At 40.3% G+C, this 19,584-nt stretch overlaps 1 protein-coding gene across 1 annotated transcript; it reads left to right on the top strand.

Moving 5' to 3' along the window:
* Positions 1 to 602: 602 nt before the first annotated feature.
* On the top strand, positions 603 to 19,192 carry mcoln1a (mucolipin TRP cation channel 1a). The gene is made up of 14 exons (XM_083972373.1): positions 603 to 746; positions 8,351 to 8,631; positions 9,300 to 9,464; positions 12,237 to 12,393; positions 14,528 to 14,609; positions 15,089 to 15,185; positions 15,545 to 15,644; positions 15,902 to 16,008; positions 16,232 to 16,381; positions 16,895 to 16,996; positions 17,148 to 17,270; positions 18,036 to 18,242; positions 18,371 to 18,501; positions 18,934 to 19,192. Exons 1-14 carry the CDS (start codon positions 716 to 718, stop codon positions 18,968 to 18,970), a joined length of 1,770 nt encoding a protein of 589 aa, XP_083828499.1. The 5' UTR covers positions 603 to 715; the 3' UTR covers positions 18,971 to 19,192.
* The last annotated feature ends 392 nt before the right edge of the window (positions 19,193 to 19,584 follow it).

Below are 19,584 nucleotides of genomic sequence, written 5' to 3'. Positions count from 1 at the left end.
TGAGTAGATAATTAGACTTTTAGCGACATTTGACTGATGAAATACATTACATTTCAGATACTGGACCACAGTGTAGAAAGCTATATGACCCCTGAATCATCAACCTATTTCTATACATTACCATTGGTATATAGGCTGTGCACCAGATTGGGTAAAATGTCATGTCTCAGCAGCTGCTGTCAAAAACTTAAAAGTCCTGGAAAATGTCTTTATGTAAAAACAAACTCAAACACAGTTTTGTCACAGTATAAAACACACTGAAATCTTTTTCATGAAAAGAACCCTGTATTATATTATATTATATTATATTATAGTTATGAAGTTATTTTTAATTACCCTACATAACTTGTGTATGAAGGATCTTTAGATAATCCCTCAAACCTACAGTCATCAGACTTTTTAATTATTCTGCAAATGGTAGATGAGCTGACAGAGTCATTCGTATTCTTGTTCGTATCATTTTTAAATAAAGTCGAACATTAATTATCAGATGAAGTTGACCTCTGGGACCCCTCGGCTCCTCTGCCCTGCGCTGGCTCGTGGGATCACGTGGTGTCTGTCACATGACGTGAGCGGAAGTCAGCCGCTCGCTCGGCCGCCGGAGCGGAGAGTTTCGGGACCAGCAGTCTGCTCGTAAACACACAGTAAACAGCCGGCTGCTTTGAGCTTCACCCGTATGATTGTCTTATTTATTGCCCTTTAAAACGTCGACTCCATGGCTGCGACAGGACACCAGGACTCCTCGGGTAATGTAGAGCCGACATTTAGCTCTTACGTTTAACTTGTAGCTCGGCACTCATTTGTCTTTTCACAAGAGGAGATTGTTGTTCGGCTCGTGAACAACACACAGTTCACTTGTCCGTTTTCTTGTTGTTTTTGTTGAGACTACAGTATTGTAGTCGGTGTCGACAAGTAAATTGTGATTTCCAAAGACATCCTCAGCTTCATGGCTGACTCTGTATTTTAATTTCCAGTGCGGTTTTTACTTCTCCACTTCTCTGCATAAGACAGAAACTATGGAGCACGGTCACAGAGTTGTTAAAACGTGACCTCCTTATGATTATGACGACACTAATAACAAATAATTACCAGCTGAGTAGTAAATTATTCTTCAGCCTTTTACAGTCTGTCCTCATAACGCTTCACGGAACTGAAACAATAGTCTGAATAGTCTGTCTGGTAGAAAAGGTATTATTATTTTGACACTCAATTTGTCACTGAGACATCTTTATGCAACAATGCCAAATATTTGCTGCCTCTGGGTTCTTAAGATTAGAATTTTTACTTTGCCCCTCTTTTTATGTCACTAGTAGTATCTTAGTATATCCTATTTTGTTTTCTGGAGTGTTGCTCAAACAAAACAAGAAGCGTGAAGATATATTGGTTTCATTGGACTTGTGGTGGCTTGTGAGGGGCGGCCTGGTGGTTTAGTGGTTTGGTCTGTGGAGTTCCCTGACAGCTCAAACACATGCAGGTTAGAAATCACCCATGGGTGTGACTGTGAATGGTTATTCCAGGGTGTAGCCTACCTGGTCTGTCTCACCTGGACCACCCTGCAGAGACGAAGGCTAACGAATGAATGGACTGATGATTTTTGATATCCACGACCTCCAGACAAAGTGACTGATTCTCTTTATGGCAGGCTGACATTCAGTCACATGTATAAGACTAGAATAATTGAATGACCCTTCGCTCTAAATCAGCTGACTAAACTGATTGAGGAGCTACATTACTGCATCCTCTGTGTGAAGGACTTACCCCACTCTCAGAGGCTGTGTGATTTTGTGGTCTAGAAAGAGGCTGTTGTTAAGTCTCTCGCCCATTAGGACGCCTGTGTCAGCAAATCCACCGACTGAAGCATGTCTAAATAGTCTGACTCTTTCATGCACATCGCCCCGTCATAAGCTCCTCTCATGCATGGTTGAATTTGTGGTTTTTTGTTGTTGTTGTTTTTTTGCAGGATTGCTTTTTGTAGTAGAAGTATGACTGCACTGGGTGTCCATAGTGTTGAGTTGAAGTAGGAAGCTTTTGTTTGACAAAACAAGTCCCCTTACTGACTTTTTAAGACAGTGAGATGTTGGTTAAAGCCCTGAAAAAACCTAGTAAGAAGACTTTGATTTGACATATTTTTGCACAACACTTATACTAATTTCTATGATTAGTTTTGAGCAGCTTTGAGACAGACTGAGGCCTGGAGCCTGCAGACTACGGCCTGGTTCATGTGGCATCACAGACAGGAGGTTTCAAGGATCTGTTCACCCAAGATTTGTCTCTTTTTCTCCTGGTGTCTAACTATATTTGAGATAACTGCCCCCCACATTGTAATTATTTACCATTAGAATAATATGAAACATCTTGTAAATGAGGGCGAACTCAACTGACCCTTTAAAACTGAATCCAAAGTCATGTTGTTACACATTCCTGCAAAGGAAAGATGCATTTCACAGTTATCCTCCGACCGACCAGATTATCAGCATATCATCTGTGTTTTGTCTTTGTTTGTTTGTTTTTTGTTGAAGATATTTCCTCAAAGTCGAGTAAAAGTTGGAGTTTTGGACTCTTCAGCCTGTGGGTGGCCTTTGGCTCGGGACTGCCAGACTAGATCCAGGCACTGATAACAAGTTGTTGACAGCTTTCTAGTTATCGAAAGGATTTTGATTGACAGAGAGGGAACTACATCAGTGCTCCTGCCAGCGCTCCACAGGCGGCGCTGAACCGGAAGAGCCAGATATTTTCACAGATTAATTCAGCTTGAGCGACTCAAAGTGTCAAACACGGTGGCACGGTCAGCTTGTCTGATTGCTATCGGCCGTGACGATCGACACACAAAAACTATGCGTGTACTCGGCCTCGCACCCATTGTCTGCCTGAAATGTTAAGTGGTTGGATTCATTTGACTGCTTTTCATGCTTCTCACCGAGGCACGCAACCCCTGTCAAAGCCAGGCCACCTCGTCTGCCTCCTTTTGTAGTCGAGTTAATGAAAATGCTGTCACTCTCAGCTAATTTTGTTGAAGCTGTGCACTCACACAGATGTTACTCACACCACCTTAACAGCTAGAAATTTGTACAGTTTAAAAAAAGGTGGTTAACATAGGAAGTGAACCCTATGAAAATGGGTTGGTTTTACTGAAAGAAAAAATGTAGTTATCGTAAAATCTCAGGTAACAACTTATTTCCTATGCTGAGTCATGCACAGTAAACATCTCCTTCATTGTAGCTTTACAGACTTAAGACTTAACTAAAAAACATATAAGGGTGTGAGCAGTTAAACTAAACTCTAAACTAAATCTAATCGCCTGCCTCAGTTCCAGTCTGTGGAGATGGACAGTTCATCTTGTACTGATTGAAACCTGGAAGCTGCCACAAAAATTGTACTTAAAGGAAAATGTTACACTTTTGTGGCTCCACAGGGAGTGATGTGTAAAGTAATTGGGCTAAAGACTACAAGGTTAAGACTTTTTCTTTTCTTTTTAAAAAAAAATCTGGGTGTGGCTTTGAAGAAGTCATCTGGCCGGCCTCTGTACGCTGCTCCCCATCTCTGCTCTCGGCCAGAATAACTCACCAGAATCTCTGACCAAACTGTCCCCAGACGGGTTTCATTTTGTCTCAAGTGAGCGCCAGATGTTGAAAAAGGCCAGGGGGATGAGTGAACAGGGAAAGAAGAGACAATTTCTGCATTGGTTTTGACTTTTTTCTTAAGACATCCCATCACAAGTCTGACAATGTTGTACGACTGTTGTGCCAAATCAGTGCAGTGCAACATTCTTTTATTCCATATATAGATTTTTTTTAAAGATATTTTTGTTCAGTAATCATACTCAGAATGAGCCTCTGTGTTGTCTTTCTCTATAAGAAATAACCAAATCACCAAAGATCAAAAAATGAAAGCTGTGCCCACTACCATTTATATCCATTGACTCTTAAACTCTCCAAAAAGAGTACTAAATCTGAGTGATAAATGTTTTAGAACAGACTAAGATTTGTTTACAACAGTAGTAAGCTAGTTTCATGACGCAGTATCACTACCAAACCACCTGGAGTCCATGTTAAAAAGAAAAAGAAAAAAAGAAAGTTGTTTAACCCTTTAGCAGTATCATATAAACGTGATCTGCTCCATTGCCATCAGTGTTGTGATATTTTTGGTAATGATTTGTTTATGTTTCATGTCAGGGATCGTTACCTCAGCTTTGAGGAGCGTGGGCTGAACTGATCCTCTTAGAAAATAAATCACGGGTAGAGAGATGACTCCAAATATTACAACATGTTGAACTACAGGAAAATGTGACAGTCGTTTTTTTGTCTTATTGTTTTGAGTGCAGTGATGGGTAATATTGCGTGACAATATTTGGTTGTGTGACTGTTGTGTCAGTCCCCAAAACTTTTCTGCGTCATGTTCTTCTGCTGCACTTTGGTCTTGTTTACAGTAAGTGCTGACTAATATTAAACTCAAGTGGTGTCATCCTCCTGTTTCACTTCTCATTTCCACTGGACAAACTCTCTGCCCAGCTGTGGGTTTGCTCTGCTGACTTGTCGTTGTCTGTTTGGCTTCATCCTCAGCTGTTTATCTGACCCTACCCTGCACATGTCGACTACATAATGTCACTGAAATAAGCTCCATCTAATGAACGCTAGTAAACACATGCACTAATATCTATATGTCTAAATGTCCAGTGATCAGTCATTTCTGAACTGAATGTAGAGTGAGTTAACAAACGGAGTGAGCCCGTCCTTCATTGTTCACAGCGCCAGGTCTAGCAAGTGAAAAACATGTGACAGCATGATTAACCATCTTGGTGATTTGTGGCTTTTCCTAAGATCTATGGTCAGTTCCTGCAGAGGCGTGACACATAAATCGCCTGCTCGGTTAGCTGAGTCACACTTTTCAGATTTTTTTTTCTTTTTGTTTACATGTCTACATGTCTGTCACTAACATTGACCTTTTCTCTTTAAATTGTATTAGTAATTATTTAACAGCTGTTACACACAAATTTTACATGGCACATGACATGTAAGTAGAACTCCAGGGTCTGAAACATCTTACAAAACAGAGTTTGGTTTCCTGTCTCTTTCTATGTTTCTTCTGGAGGAGTTTGAGTCAGCAGCACTGGAGCTGAAGTTAACACTGTCACTGCTATTAGCAGCAGGTCCTAGCAGCCCACTGTTGTCAGTGCTGATTATAGCATCTACATGAAACCTACATGAAGTTGAATAAGCAGGTTCTTTTAGATAATAAATCCATTTATTTTCTGCTGCTTATCGGTCCAGATCATGTTTGAATAATTAACACTGAGGTACAGAAAGAATATGATATAATGTATCATTTATTCTTCCTGTTGTTGTCCAGTCAAATTTAATTCTCACATGATCATTTAATGGGTATTAGATTGCATTTCTTATGGTGACACGTGGTTCCTCGTGAACTCTGCAGAACCACATAGAAGGGCAGCATTTTTCTTTCAAGTCAGAAGTAACTTTTATCCATCTTCCCTTCTTGGATTTCTGTTCTGCAGTGCCCAGACCACACTTCCCTTTATATATTTCCGTCTTTTTAATTTTTATGTGAAAATAATCTTGTCTTTTTTTCTGGTTTGTTGGTGCAGCCTGTTTCTCCAGTGTGAGTGTGTCACTAGTTGCTCTTTGTGCGGGACTGTAACACTTTTTATTCAATGCCATGTTACCGTCAAAACATTTGTAACCTTCATGCCGTATACTCTGCTCAGTTTCTGTTCTTACCCTGTCAGACCAGGCCAGGCCAGATTCATCAGCTCTCACCAAACCATCTCAGGAATCTGACTCTCTGCTGCACCGACGTCTGCAGCAACTAGACACACTGCACATTTCTCCCTTTCACTGTCACTGGTTCAAATACATTTCTGTGCCTCAGGGTCACAGTTCAACCACTGACTTCAGACGCTTACCCATATTCAAGGAGGAAGAGAGAATGTAGAAAGCATGACTCTTATTGAAATTCAACAAGACAAGAAGTGCAGCAGTGTTTTGAGAAATCGCAAACACTCGATAACTCACGTGTCAGACTATTTTTATGCCATTTGTAAAGCAACATTAGCACTTTCAGCTTCGGAGCGGAAAGGGTTTAATCACATGTGTGGCTGAGCTGAGCTGAGCACGTGTTCAGAGAGCCAGAGGGGATGGAGAGAAGTGAAGCCACACACGGTGAGGAACAAAGAGAAGGTGTCACAGGGAGGTGGATGCAGTGAAAGCTGAAGACAACACTCTTGAGACTCAGACACACTTGTGGTGCTGACAGGATGCTGTCGCTGCAAATCGCCTGTGTCAGTGACAAGAAGGTCAAGTTGAGTTTTGCAGGAAATGAACAGACTTGTGCTCAGCACTTTGGGAAACCAGTTCGATTCATGTGATTGGTGCTTTCCGGCTCAGCCAGTTGTTATCGACGCATCTGTTGTACTATAGCAATACACACTTTTTTAGTCATAAATTAAAATATTGACCAATGAAAAATAAAATTTTGACTTGATAAAGACAGAGATTCAGAGTTATTACAGTTCATTGATAGGGCAACGTGAGATACGTCTGACAGGATACGGTTAAACAACCATCACTGTAATCCATGGCTCCTTTTATAGCAACATACTTTTATCATGTTGAACATGAATCTTTTGAGGAAAAGAGCAAAGGTGTTTTACAGCAAATACCATGTATATAATAAGCGTGGCTGTTGTTGTTTGAAGCCATCATCCACTCACTAAATTGACCGTGACATGTGATGTCTCAGGATAAGGGTGGCTCACCACCTCAGCCTAACGGTGGAGGAGGAGCTCTGAGCCTCATCTCAGCCGCACACTTCATAGATACCAGCCCTAATGAGGCCAAACAGATAAGACTGCATCAGCCGTAGTGAGGAGAGAAGTCAGTAATGCTCAGTTTGTACCGTGTGTCACTTACTAACTGCTGAGATGTATTAGAATCAGCTACATCCTTTTTTTTTTTTTTTTTTTTTTTTTTTTTACTTCTCTTTATTTAAGTGTTCAAAGTGTACAAAAAGTGTCAAACACTGATACATAACACAACACGAGAGCTGTTTCATATTCAGAAAGACAATGGATAGAATAAATAAATACAGCAAGGATCTCATTCAAATAAGTAGAAAATGAAGAAAATTAAACAAATAGAAACAAAACAAAAATAAATAAATATTGTCATGTCAATACATAGGTGTGTAATAATCACTGTTAACAAATTCCATTAAATGTCAGGAAGTACAATAAATACCTTTTCATAGTTTTCTAAAAAAGTTGTGTTCTTCTTATTTTTAACTAAGGCTAGGGATTTATAGAGAGAATTGAATTCAATTAAAAAATGAGAAAAGGTTGGTTTGGAGGTTGCAAACTTTTGCTTATGAATAAAGTATTTGCCAAATAAAATGAAAAAATTAACTAAATACTGAAGACTCCTGTTCTTCTTATTTTCATAATAACATATAACATCTTTAAGGGAGAAGCAGTATGACATGTTTACATGGGAGAAAATATAAGAACACAAGTCTGACCAAAATTTCATTGTTACATTACATTCAAAAAACAGATGATTTAAAGTTTCTTCAGTATGGCCACAGAAAACACAGGAGCTGTCCAAATCTATAAATTTTGAAATGAGGGAGTTAACAGGATATATTTTGTGGAGGATTTTAAAATGAGTTTCTTTAACTTTGTTATGAATACAGTATTTGTGAGGCAAAAGCCAAGCTTTTTCCCAGTCTATGTCTTCTATATGAGAGCGCCAATAAAACTTTCCTCGTGGAGAAAGCCTCTTTTTACCATGAAAAAAATTTCTTATATGCTTATTGTTACAAAAAAAAAAAAAAAAGAATCAGCTACATCCTCTGATTTTCATATTCTTGGTCTACTAAGTAGACCATGTCCAATTCTGGATTTTAAGCCATTTACCAATATTGATATGAGAGTGCAAATAATCCATTAGAGTGATAGTAGCTGTTATCAGCTTTCTACTGATAATACGAATACACATTTAGCGAAGATTCTGTTGTTTCCTGGTCTTTGTGTAACTAAGATATGAGCTGAGTTAGTGTTTCTAAACGGTCTGTAATGGTGTCTGTAATCTCTGATCACCCCGCTTTTGCTCATTTCATATTTGATGTGACTATTAAATAATGAAGACATTATAGCTCATTGTATGTTAGGTGGCTATAGTCTGCCCAGATGAATAACTATGCTGACCAACGATTCACTTTTATTTATCATTTTCACCAGGATTACACTGCACAATGGAAAAACTAATTACATGAGCAAGGAGATATAAAATATATCTGAAATAAACATTCCCTCTTTTTCCTTTTCTGTCCCCTCCAGATCGAGAAGGCCTGTCCTGCTCGGTGGCTCGCTACGGCTCCACAGACAGCAGCAGCGGCGAGTATGACCATCACAGTGGCAGTCATGGCAACAACCATAGCAACCATCACTTTCCCACGGCGGGAGCAGGTCACTGGGTGGGGTCGAATCAGGAAGAGGAGGCCCTTCGCAGGAAGCTTAAATACTTCTTCATGAGTCCCTGTGATAAATACCACGCCAAGGGCCGCAAGCCTTACAAACTGATCCTGCAGCTGCTCAAGATCATCATTGTAACGGCTCAGGTACGGCACATGTTCTTTACCATGCTTCACCTTTTTCTCACCACAGCACCATTAACTGGTCCCCGACTCTTGTCATGTTTTTTTTAGAAAAGAGAAGTGACCCTGACAATGAGGACAAGGTGTCGCTATCTCACAAATATTTGTCCTTCAATGCTGTCCATCTTCCTTTTTGCTATCTGTTTCATTTACTTCATATCTTCATTTAGCAGCTTTTAAACTGGCCTTAGCCCTCATACATTGTTTTTTTTTTTTCAGCACAAACTCAGCTATAAGTCTAATTTATCATTTTGTCGATGGAAGCTACCGGGAGTTCAAAATATTATTATATAACAATTCAAGGTAGCACTGGATGACAGTTTATACATATATATAAATATAAGAAATACAAATATAACAGGGAAATTGAATCCCATCTAATTTTGTGACTTTCATACTGATGCCACCAACTAACTGAAAATAAGAATGTTTTTTCCGGTTTAAAGAAAAACAATTTCCTACAGATGAAAATGAGGCAACGTGTAAAATCCTCACATAAGCACTTTCAGCATGTCTACATGATGATTTTTGATGATTTTTTTCGGACTACCTCTTCTCCTCATGACTTGTCTGACTTTTCCCTCTGTCCCTCAGTCTTTGACCTGTCAACTTTGTTCCCCTCTCCCCTGCAGTTAGTGCTGTTTGGCCTCAGTAACCAGGTGGTGGTGACCTTCAAGGAAGAGAACACAATGACCTTCAAACACCTCTTCCTCAAAGACTATGACGAGTCCTCAGACTCTTTTGCTGTTTACACGCAGAGCGACGTCTATGACCACATCTTTTATGCCGTGGAGCAGGTAAGGCCTGAGGGAAATGGAAAGCAGTACAAACACATTACATGACATTGCATGCAGGTACAGAAAGGATTAGACGTTGAACCACTGAGCAGTTACTTACATAGTAGGGAGGTTAAGCCCAAAAAATAGGCCTTTGACTTCAAGTCATGATGCAAAGGTCCCCTTTGGCATGGAAGTACTTTAGGGTCATACAAATAAATCTATCCAAAGACACAAGTGAGATCACACTTTGTATCCAAAATAAACACGTTTTTAAAATGCCTTTTTTTAATTGAGAAAACGCATGTTAAAAGCACATTCCATTTAGAATGTCCATATAAAGTCAGGCAGATCCCTAATGCCTTCAGCTCCTGGATGAGATCTACAGCTTCTATGACAACATGGAGCTGCTTGTGTGACAGGATATTGGGTTTTATTAATGTAAAAACATTAATAAAACTATACTGATACTGATTTGTTGAATATCAGACGGAGTGCAACAAATATAGCCTACAAGTAGTTAAATAATAAGATGTAATTCATATCACAGTAGTGTCAGGAAAGACCAATTAGCCAAATATTGTGTTGGTCAAAATATAGGCCTACCTATAACTAGTTACTGCTTGTGTATGTTGATTTAAAAAAGTTGAATTTACATGTATGACCCATTCTGGGTCATATTATACGTCAACTTAAAGCAGATATCAGCTTCACGGCCGTTTCGGCTAATGCTGCGTTCAAGGCAGGCTTTTGAAACCGTAAGTTACAGCTTCAAGTCACAACTACGACTTGGTAGCGTTCCAGGTAACCCGTAGCTCGTGTTTTTACCATCCTGTTGTCTGTGAAAGTTCCCTATAACGGCCACTCGTAACTTCCGACCCGTGAACTCGTACCAGATCGAACTGGTATGACTTCACAGGAAGGAAAAACACAAAGTACGAGTTTCTTTGAACGCACCATGAGTTAGCAGCCCCCGCCCTTGTCAGGCATCAATTGGTCCTCGTGCTACGTCACCACATTCACGCGCATCCCTTGGCTGCACACACAGCCCTTCATGCCGTTCTCTCTCCTCATTGGATAACACTTGTATCCCACAAGGAAAATTTTCTCCTCGGGTTACAGCAGAGCAGAGTGACGGAGAGACTCGTGTTTAGGCTGAAATACTTCATGTAAGTGATTGCTGACGGAAAATAGGACTATTTAGGACTTATATTAACAAAAACATTCCACTGATATCTGCTTTAAGGTCAAAGGAAAAATGTTTTCAAATGTAATGATTGGTCACATTGGACCCTGTACATTATTTAAGGCTTATATAACCTGATACTGAAATCATTTTACATTGTGCTCCTAAAGTAAACTAACAAATTTTAGTGTAGAGCGCCCTTAATAAGCAATGTTCAGCTTTTATGTACATATAGGGAAGTTTAGGTTCGCAGCTCCCACATAAAGCATATGATTAGGACTGACTTATTTCACCAGCGCAGTATAGCTGGCTAAGATCCTCTCTCAGAGTAATGTTGATAAACTGGTAAGCTTCATTATTTTGGTAGATTTTTACTTTTGTGAATGCTTGTTAATGCTCATCTTATCAATCTCATGATGTTACAGTATCTTTATTTCTTATTTTAAATTAGCCATAATGGAATGTCTTGACTGGACTTTAGGCTTCCTATGTCAGTCCACCCTACAGATTGAAAGGCATTAGATCCCTGTTCATCATTCAAACTGAGAAACAATCCTGAAATATTGCAATCATGTCACAAATAAGCTGTAGATAACATCCAGGAGCTGAAAACATTGTAGTTTATATGGACATTCTAAATGGAATGTGCTTTTAACATGCGTTTTCTCAATTAAAAAAAGGCATTTTAAAAACGTGTTTATTTCGGATACAAAGTGTGATCTCACTTGTGTCTTTGGATTGATTTATTTGTATGACCCTAAGGTACTTCCATGCCAAAGGGGACCTTTGCATCATGACTTGAAGTCAAAAGTCGCTTAACCTCCCTACTAACAGTCACTCTACCTAATATGCAGCATTAATACCTTGTGTGACATGGGCTTTGGATTCTCCAATGTGGAATGATGGAAATTAAAAGGAAGCAGTAGATTGTCTTCGTAGTTCAGCTGTCTTTGTAGTTTTCTGAAGCTCAGTATTACAGTTGGATTCACAGGCAAACACAGGCAATCGATGAATGGATAAGTCAGTCGGCGTTATGTCTATCCAAAAAACCCAGAATGCAGACTACTGACTGCTAAGAAAACAAAGTTTATTAGGGGAGGTGTGGTGGAAGGGGGGATGGCTATTGAATGGGTCCAAGGGGAAGTTGAGCTGCTGGTGGGCTTGAGGGGATGTCGAGGCTGGAGGACAGACAGACAGACAGACAGATAGGTCAGGAAGTGGACAAAGGAAAAACAGGTTAGGCTGACTGGCAAAACAGTGCAGGTTTCTTGGCAGAAAGTGGATTAGATTTCCTTTCTCCACAAACCGTGTGCACAGAGTGACGCCAAAATGGGACCGCTAATTTGCCTGAATTTAGTCAAACTGTAAATTGGATGTGGCATGAGAGAGATTGTTGAATGGGGGCCCTTAAAAATGGCTAGATAATGAGTTTTTTTTAAAGTTGTTGCCAGTTGTTATTCAGTGCAACAAAAATAATGTATCAAAAGTCAGGTATCTCAAAGTCATTAGGAACATTTCTTTCATATACACACTCTATTTTTCCTCTCATTACCAGTCATGCAGCAGAATCAAAGACTTTTCTTAGTTATTCTGCTCTCCTCTTCCAGTATCTGGCATTACCAGAGACCACAGTGGGACGCTATGCATACGTCTACGATGTTGGCGTGAATGGAAGCGCACTCTCCCTCTGCCAACAGTACTACAAGAAGGGACGCATTGACCCAGCCAACGATACCTTCACTATAGACCCTCACATCACCACAGGTACATGTGCTACATGCTACTGTGCTGACTTCCACTAACACCACTAACACCAGCAGAGGGCTGTTCTTTTTCCTCTGTGAAAAACTGTTGATCTGTGAAATGCCACACATTAGTGCCACATTAGAGACCTGCAGTGGATAAGAATAGCATATTGATGTGTCACAATACAGTATGAGTTTAGTTATACCATTCATGCAAGAATTGAATAGAGTTAAATTGTCACATGACAAGCATTTGTGTCTCTGCGTGTGAACCAGAGTGGCCCATTAGGTCAAGGTCTCTGGAAACACGGGTGCACCTCACCTTTGACACTAAAACAAACATGAGAAACGGCGGTTGTGCCACAGTGACTGATCACAAGAGGACTAACTGGGTGTTTCATGCACATTTGCAAATAGTTCAAGGTCAAGAAGAGAACAATTATCCACAGAGCGTCCAGGGTGACAGTTGTTTCCTGAGGGGAAGACACAAACTTCAAAAGGGAGCGTTGAGTGTGGCTCTCCCACAAACAGCTGTGAAAGCATGAGTTTTTACTCAAAATAAAAGCTTATTTAAAAAAAAAAGAAAATTAGAAATAACTCGAAGGACAGGAAATAAACAGCTTTCAGTACCAGTTTTCATTTCTCATTCTACTGAAATTATGAGGAAGAAGTTTCACTAGAAGGAATTGTCTGCAAAATAAATAGTTTTAACCATGTTGACAGTGTTGCCCAACTGCATTACATTCCCCATGCTGAAGCTTTATCTCAGAATTGAGACTTACTAACCCCATAGTTATGGGGAAATCTGTCAGAACCGTGTACATAATTAAAAACTCTGACCTGCAGGAAGTTCACTGTGTTCCCTCAGGAGCAGTAAAATGGTACTGGGAGCCCCGCTGCCGGTAAAAAAAAAGTCAATAATCAGACATCATAGATCTCTCCGATGGTTTTATGGTGATTAAGTTTGCAATACTATGTGATCGTAATAAACCTCCATGCACATCTTCTCCTTTCCACTTTCCCCTTTCAATGTGCATTGGGACGGGAAAAGGTCCTGAGAGGTTGAATCTCACACAAGAACTTTATTTGACCGACCGGTTCGTGGCCTTCACCCTGCTGAACCTCCTCAGCCAAATAAGGTTCTGCTGTTTACTGCACATGTTGACAGAGTTTTATCCTCTTTAATACAGTGTGATTGTAGATATTTACAGTGGCAATGCAGCAGTTTTCCACTGCACCTAATCAGGTTCCTACATCTGATGTGCTATAAAATATGTAGAACCAATTATGAGAAAGCAATGTCATTATTACATGAAAAGGTCCAATCCTTTTTTTTTTATTTTAGTGCCGTCTGTGTCTGTTTATGTCACCCCCGCAGAGGTCCATGTATTTATACTGTAAACTAACCACAATGCAGGTAACTGTGAGGTGTGGACTGTGTTTTTGTGACCCACTATGTGGGGACAGAACAGTAATCATTGTTGTAATTACAGTGGATGCCCGTTTATTTATTTTTCTGCTGAGGGTGCAGAGACCATCAACAGACACCAGATGAGATTATGATCATTCAATAACACTTTAAACAATTAATGCATGTTTTATGACACAAATGAAAGTGCTCTATCCCTGTATTTTTCATGAGCTATAACCTCTCATGGTACTTGCAAACCGGTGGTGAATGGCAATACATGACTGACAAATACTCTTTTTTTTTAAAGTATATTTTTCAGCTTTTTGCCTTTATTTTATAGTGATGACAGTAGAGATAGACAGGAAAGGGGGAGGTAGAGAGAGGGGGAATGACATGCAGGAAAGGGCTGCCCAACGCGGGATTCGAACCGGGGCCACGCACCCCTCCAACTGACAAATACTCTTGATTAATATTTTTTTCCATCTACTTTTTAGCACATGACATTGCACATTTTTTTGTATTTAGAAACCAGTAGGATTAAAGAAATGTCACCACTTCCTATTTGTCAGTCAGAAAATTCTTACTTCCTCATATCAATGTGTGTTTGCAGTCAAATTTGACCCCCATTATGCGGAACTAAGATCAATAGTGAAAACCACCTCTCGGTCACATCTTTCTCCACATCATATCACACACATGTCAAATGTTTCTAACTTTTCTGCCTGTTCTCCATCATTTTCAGAGTGTGTAGGCGTGGACCCTCTGTCGGTCCCTCCAGCTCCACTCGGCAGCAGCTACAAGAACTTTACACTCAAGTTCCACAAGTAAGGCTTCATTTTTCGCATGGCTTTGTCTTCTCCTCGTTCGGCCTGCGCCGCTGAGATTATCTCTGTAATATCTGATGATGACATTCAACACTTATCTCTGCTGCACAGACACACTCAAGCATGCATACAGGGACACTGATACAAGTTTAGATACAAAAACAGACACATAGTCTGCTGTCCTGCTTCATGTCTGTCAGTCATCTTGTTGTGTGTGAATACATGAAATATCTTTAATTTGAGCAAATGTTACAGTTCCCCACTCAGCTAAACCACAATATGATAAATGAAGTTTCCATGGAAACAGACAGGATGTTTGATGCAACAACCAGTGAGATATCAAAATCATAATTTAGTGAATAGTACATATAGAGGTTGGTGAGATTCATACCATAGACACAGGCACTACAAACCAGTGTTTACATGTTACCTTGCCTGACTTCTCAGCTTTCATCTGTCTCTTTCCTTTTTTTTTCAAGGCTGATTAATGTCACCATAGAGTTCCAGTTGAAGGCGATCAATATACAGACCATCATCAACAACGAGATCCCAGACTGCTATACTTTCTTCATAACGGTGAGTACAAGTCATACAGGCAGAGACATAAGATCACTGGATCCAAAGACAGTGGATGATGGGTTGACTCCCCAGGCAGCCTTGTATAGAATATAATGTATAATATTAATGAATTGCTGAGCTTGTGAAAACTACACAGACACAATACAAGACAATTTGATCCATTTTATATCATGGGACTGAACCGAGGTTCTTGGTTGCATTATAAGAACTCCTGGTTTTATGATAACAGGGAACATTTGTTCGCGCCTATTTGATCCAAAATGTCCACTGTTACCTATTCTAATACTTTATACAATATGAAAAAAGTGCACTTTCAAAGTAAATGAATAAAAGTGTCTGCCTCTTCCTTCCACCAGATAATTCTTGACAACAAGGCTCACAGCGGCAAGGTGAAGATCTGGTTAGAAAACCGGGCTTCGATAAAGGAGTGTAAAGACCCAAGTGTCTCTGGACATGGTGAGACAACACATGAGGGGATGAGCTGGGAGTCTTGAACAGAGGAGAGAGAGCAGCATGTGATATGAGACTCATAAATGTCAGAGAAATGATGCAAGTAAAAGACACAGGTTGCAAACTTGAAAGTTGTCAAGAAACGGCAGGATATTACAACTCATAGTTAGCGTTAATGACTCATCAGGAAGTTTCTGTACATGAAATTATTTGTACACCATTTGTTAACAGGAGTTTTTTTTCTGTCTCCCTTCAAACTGCAGCTGACAGCTACTCGCGTGTAGCTTTTGATATTATCGTGGCTCTGGTGTGTGTGGTGTCACTTATGCTCTGTGGACGCTCCATACTGCGAGGCATCATCCTGCAGCAGGTAAGACCAATGAGAGGAGAACATACAACAGGAGGGGAGCTATGAGTAAATGTCAACTACTCAAGGAAGTCTAAGGAAAATCAAGCTTTAGATGGTGAGAGGGTGGAGGCAAAATCAAGGGGGAAAGTCACTGAATGTGTGATTCAGTCACTAAACCTTGTATTACATTTACCTCTAGCTCTTGGAGTTTTGCTGATCCTCTCTTTGTCTCTGTGTTTTTCAGGAGTTTGTACAGTTTTTCAAGGAAACTCTGGACCGTAAAGTGCGCTGGGCCGACCGGATGGAGTTCATTAACGGCTGGTATATCCTTCTTATTGTCAGCGACCTCCTCACCATCACTGGCACTATCATCAAAGTCGGCATTGAATCCAAGGTGTGTCCTGCTCACCCCTACAACTCACAATGACATCATCTGCTATACTGTAGCAGTTCTTTCCGTCAGCTGCTCACAGTGTAACATGCTATAAGTAAAGGATAATTCCTGAGAAAGCAACCAAACCACTTTGCTTTGTACTGGGTGCCTCTAGGCCCCTGAGACATCCAGTACAGTCATGAACCTAAAATTTAAACCACTTACACTACAGCCAAGTGCCAAAAATTCAAACTAAAAATATCAGTCATTTGAGTAACACATACAAATAAAACTGATCTATTTTAAACATCGTAACATTTAGCTTCCGGGCCTCAGAGTTTCTATCATACCTGCATGAGCCAATCACAATCCACAATTTTCACTTGTGGCGCACAGCTGTTTATTTTTCATTAAGGGGGGCTCACTCTTTCACACTTTGAAAACCCCTGCTGTAAAACATTGTAGAGCCCATTGCCATTGTGATTCATTGCTGTGTCAATTGTCAAACTGGTATCTCTTCTTTTCCCCGGTCAGAACATGTCCTCCTATGACCTCTGTGGCATACTGCTGGGAACCTCCACGCTCCTGGTGTGGGTGGGAGTCATCCGCTACCTCACATTCTTCCAGAAATACAATGTAAGTATCACTAGTACTCATCTGTGTCCTTCAACTGGCATTGTTGTAACTTGCTGCTGATTTAGTAACTGGTGAGAAGGGTGAGAAAATGTTTCTCTGCTCTCTCGCAGCCTGTGGTTTGATCTGTCCACTGTCTCTGTGCCTCACACAGATCCTGATCATCACTCTTCGAGCTGCGCTTCCCAATGTGATTCGGTTCTGCCTCTGCGTGGCCGTCATTTACCTCGGCTACTGCTTCTGTGGCTGGATCGTTCTGGGACCGTACCACGAAAAGGTGAATAAAACTGAATCCCATGTAGAAAGGAAGGTACAAGTAGTCCGATGGTGCAGAGAGTTAAATAATAAAAACTGTGCATTTTGTTATTTTATTTACTGTAGTCACATATTTCTATTTCTTTCCCGCACATGCAACTTTTTGCCGACCTCAAATCATACTCATCACCAGGTTTTGAAGAATAACTTTCATTTAAATAAATATATGATAAATTCTATGATTTATTTCAGTATGCAACAACACAATTAATGTTAATGAATAAAAAAAGAAGTGAAACAAAATATTTATAAAAACAAAAAAACAAAAAACTAGATCAAACACTGCACTCCACCACACAAATTTCAGCATGCTATCTGCTCATACATTTTTATATTTGTATTTCTATGCATACAATTTGCAAGGTTTTTCTTTGTCACAAAGATAATTTCTCCATCACTCCTCACATTTTGTTTGTACTATATGCATATTCCATGCATGGTTATTTATACTGTTTTAAAATCAGCAAATCTGTTTACTTTATAATCCTCACTCCTTTCTTATCATGTATATGATGCCTAAATGACAAAATGTGTAAGAGATGATCATCCATGTGTTTGTGGATAGTTGGGTTGAACTACACTGAACAGGGCACACTCTTGGTTTTTGTCCCTCTCTCCAACACATTTGTTTGTTGTGCTGTTTAGTGCAGTGTTGCCTATTTCAGTTTATTGTCATTTCTTGTTGTTGTCAGAGGTTTGATGGAGCGTACTGTTTTCTCTCTGTCAGTTCCGCTCCCTGTCCATGGTGTCGGAGTGTCTGTTCTCCCTCATCAACGGGGACGACATGTTTGTGACGTTTGCGGAGATGCAGGAGAGCAGCACTCTGGTGTGGCTGTTCAGCCAAGTGTACCTGTACACCTTCATCTCGCTCTTCATCTACATGGTGTTGTCACTGTTTATCGCTCTCATCACAGGAGCCTATGAGACCATTAAGGTAGGAAAAGGGGTCAACATAATCCAGGTTTATCACTTTGTTTTTTTAACTGCCAGAATGGAGTCAGAGTTACAGAAAAGGGACAATACGGGTAAAAAATAATAAGTTATTGTCACTGATTTCCACAGCACCAAACCCAAGAACCCATTCACATCACCGACCTACACGCCTTCATAGCAGAGTGTACAGATGCACCGAGCTCTGGGAAGTTCAGGGGTCTGGAGACCTCGCCGTGCTCCTTCTTCTGCTGCTGTGACAGGTGAGGAGCAGAGTGCAGGCGTGAGAGCAACAAAAAAATGCTCTCTTCGTGCAACCACAAGAAAAACAACGGATGATTGATGGACTGATTAATTATTTATCTGTACATCTGATCAGCCATCTGTGTCAGAAAAACAGTGTTGGACAGCTCTGGCTTTTGGTTTTTGAAACAAAATTAACAGAATACCACAAAAAAAGTTTTGAAAGGTTTTCACATGACAGCATCTCTTCAGTGATATTTTGAGGTAGCATGAAGATCAGGCCTGAAAAGTAATTTTTCGTATCTTGTTGTAACATAATTTGTCAACATGTTTCAAGTATATTTTAGTAAATGCCACAGTTATGTGTTTCTAAATGAGAACATGTGATTATGAGATAAAGTATCATGACTGCAGAGAATTAGTGCCACATTTTGTCCCTGTCTTTCCCTCAGGACCACGACGTACGAGGACGTCCTGCTGGTGAACTGATGCTGGTCTCACCAGCCCCCTCTGCTGACCATAGGGACACACTGCACACTCCTGATGCTCAGTGTCTCTGTACCAACATACTGTACTGTGTCTGGGTCGAAGCTCAGCTCTCATCTGAAGGAGTCACTGCCATCACCTGGACCTGCACTCTGTACAGAGGACACAATATCTCTACTGTCCTCGACTCCATGAAGGAGAAACTGAAGGCTGATCAAAGGCTGGACCTGTCCCCTGTCTGAGGAGGAAGACTCTGCAGCGTCATGGATGACTAATGCAAAGACATTTCTCTGTGCCTTGTTGCTATTTAAGTATCAGTATTTTGTATCTATTTAATAATGCACAACACTGAACCAGGGATAGGACCTGTTGCCAAGATACTAAGTGGGTACAACCGCCATGATACAGACTGGAAGTGCAAACATGGTGCTGACTGTTTTTATTTTAGTATTTCAAATCCAGTTACCTCTTGAGGACAGAGCTCTTAAAATGAGGCATTTATACATCCCACAACACACATCCACCGTCTTCTACTCATCACCTAAACCCTTTCTGAAACAGCAGAAACAACTTTCTAGTAGTCTGACTTTTTAAGACAATCAGGGAGATGACCTTTA

Source organism: Trachurus trachurus, assembly GCF_905171665.1.
Source record: "Trachurus trachurus genome assembly, chromosome: 1".
Taxonomy (NCBI): domain Eukaryota; kingdom Metazoa; phylum Chordata; class Actinopteri; order Carangiformes; family Carangidae; genus Trachurus; species Trachurus trachurus.
Note: the sequence above shows the minus strand (reverse complement) of the source record. Positions and strands in the feature narration are given on the sequence as shown.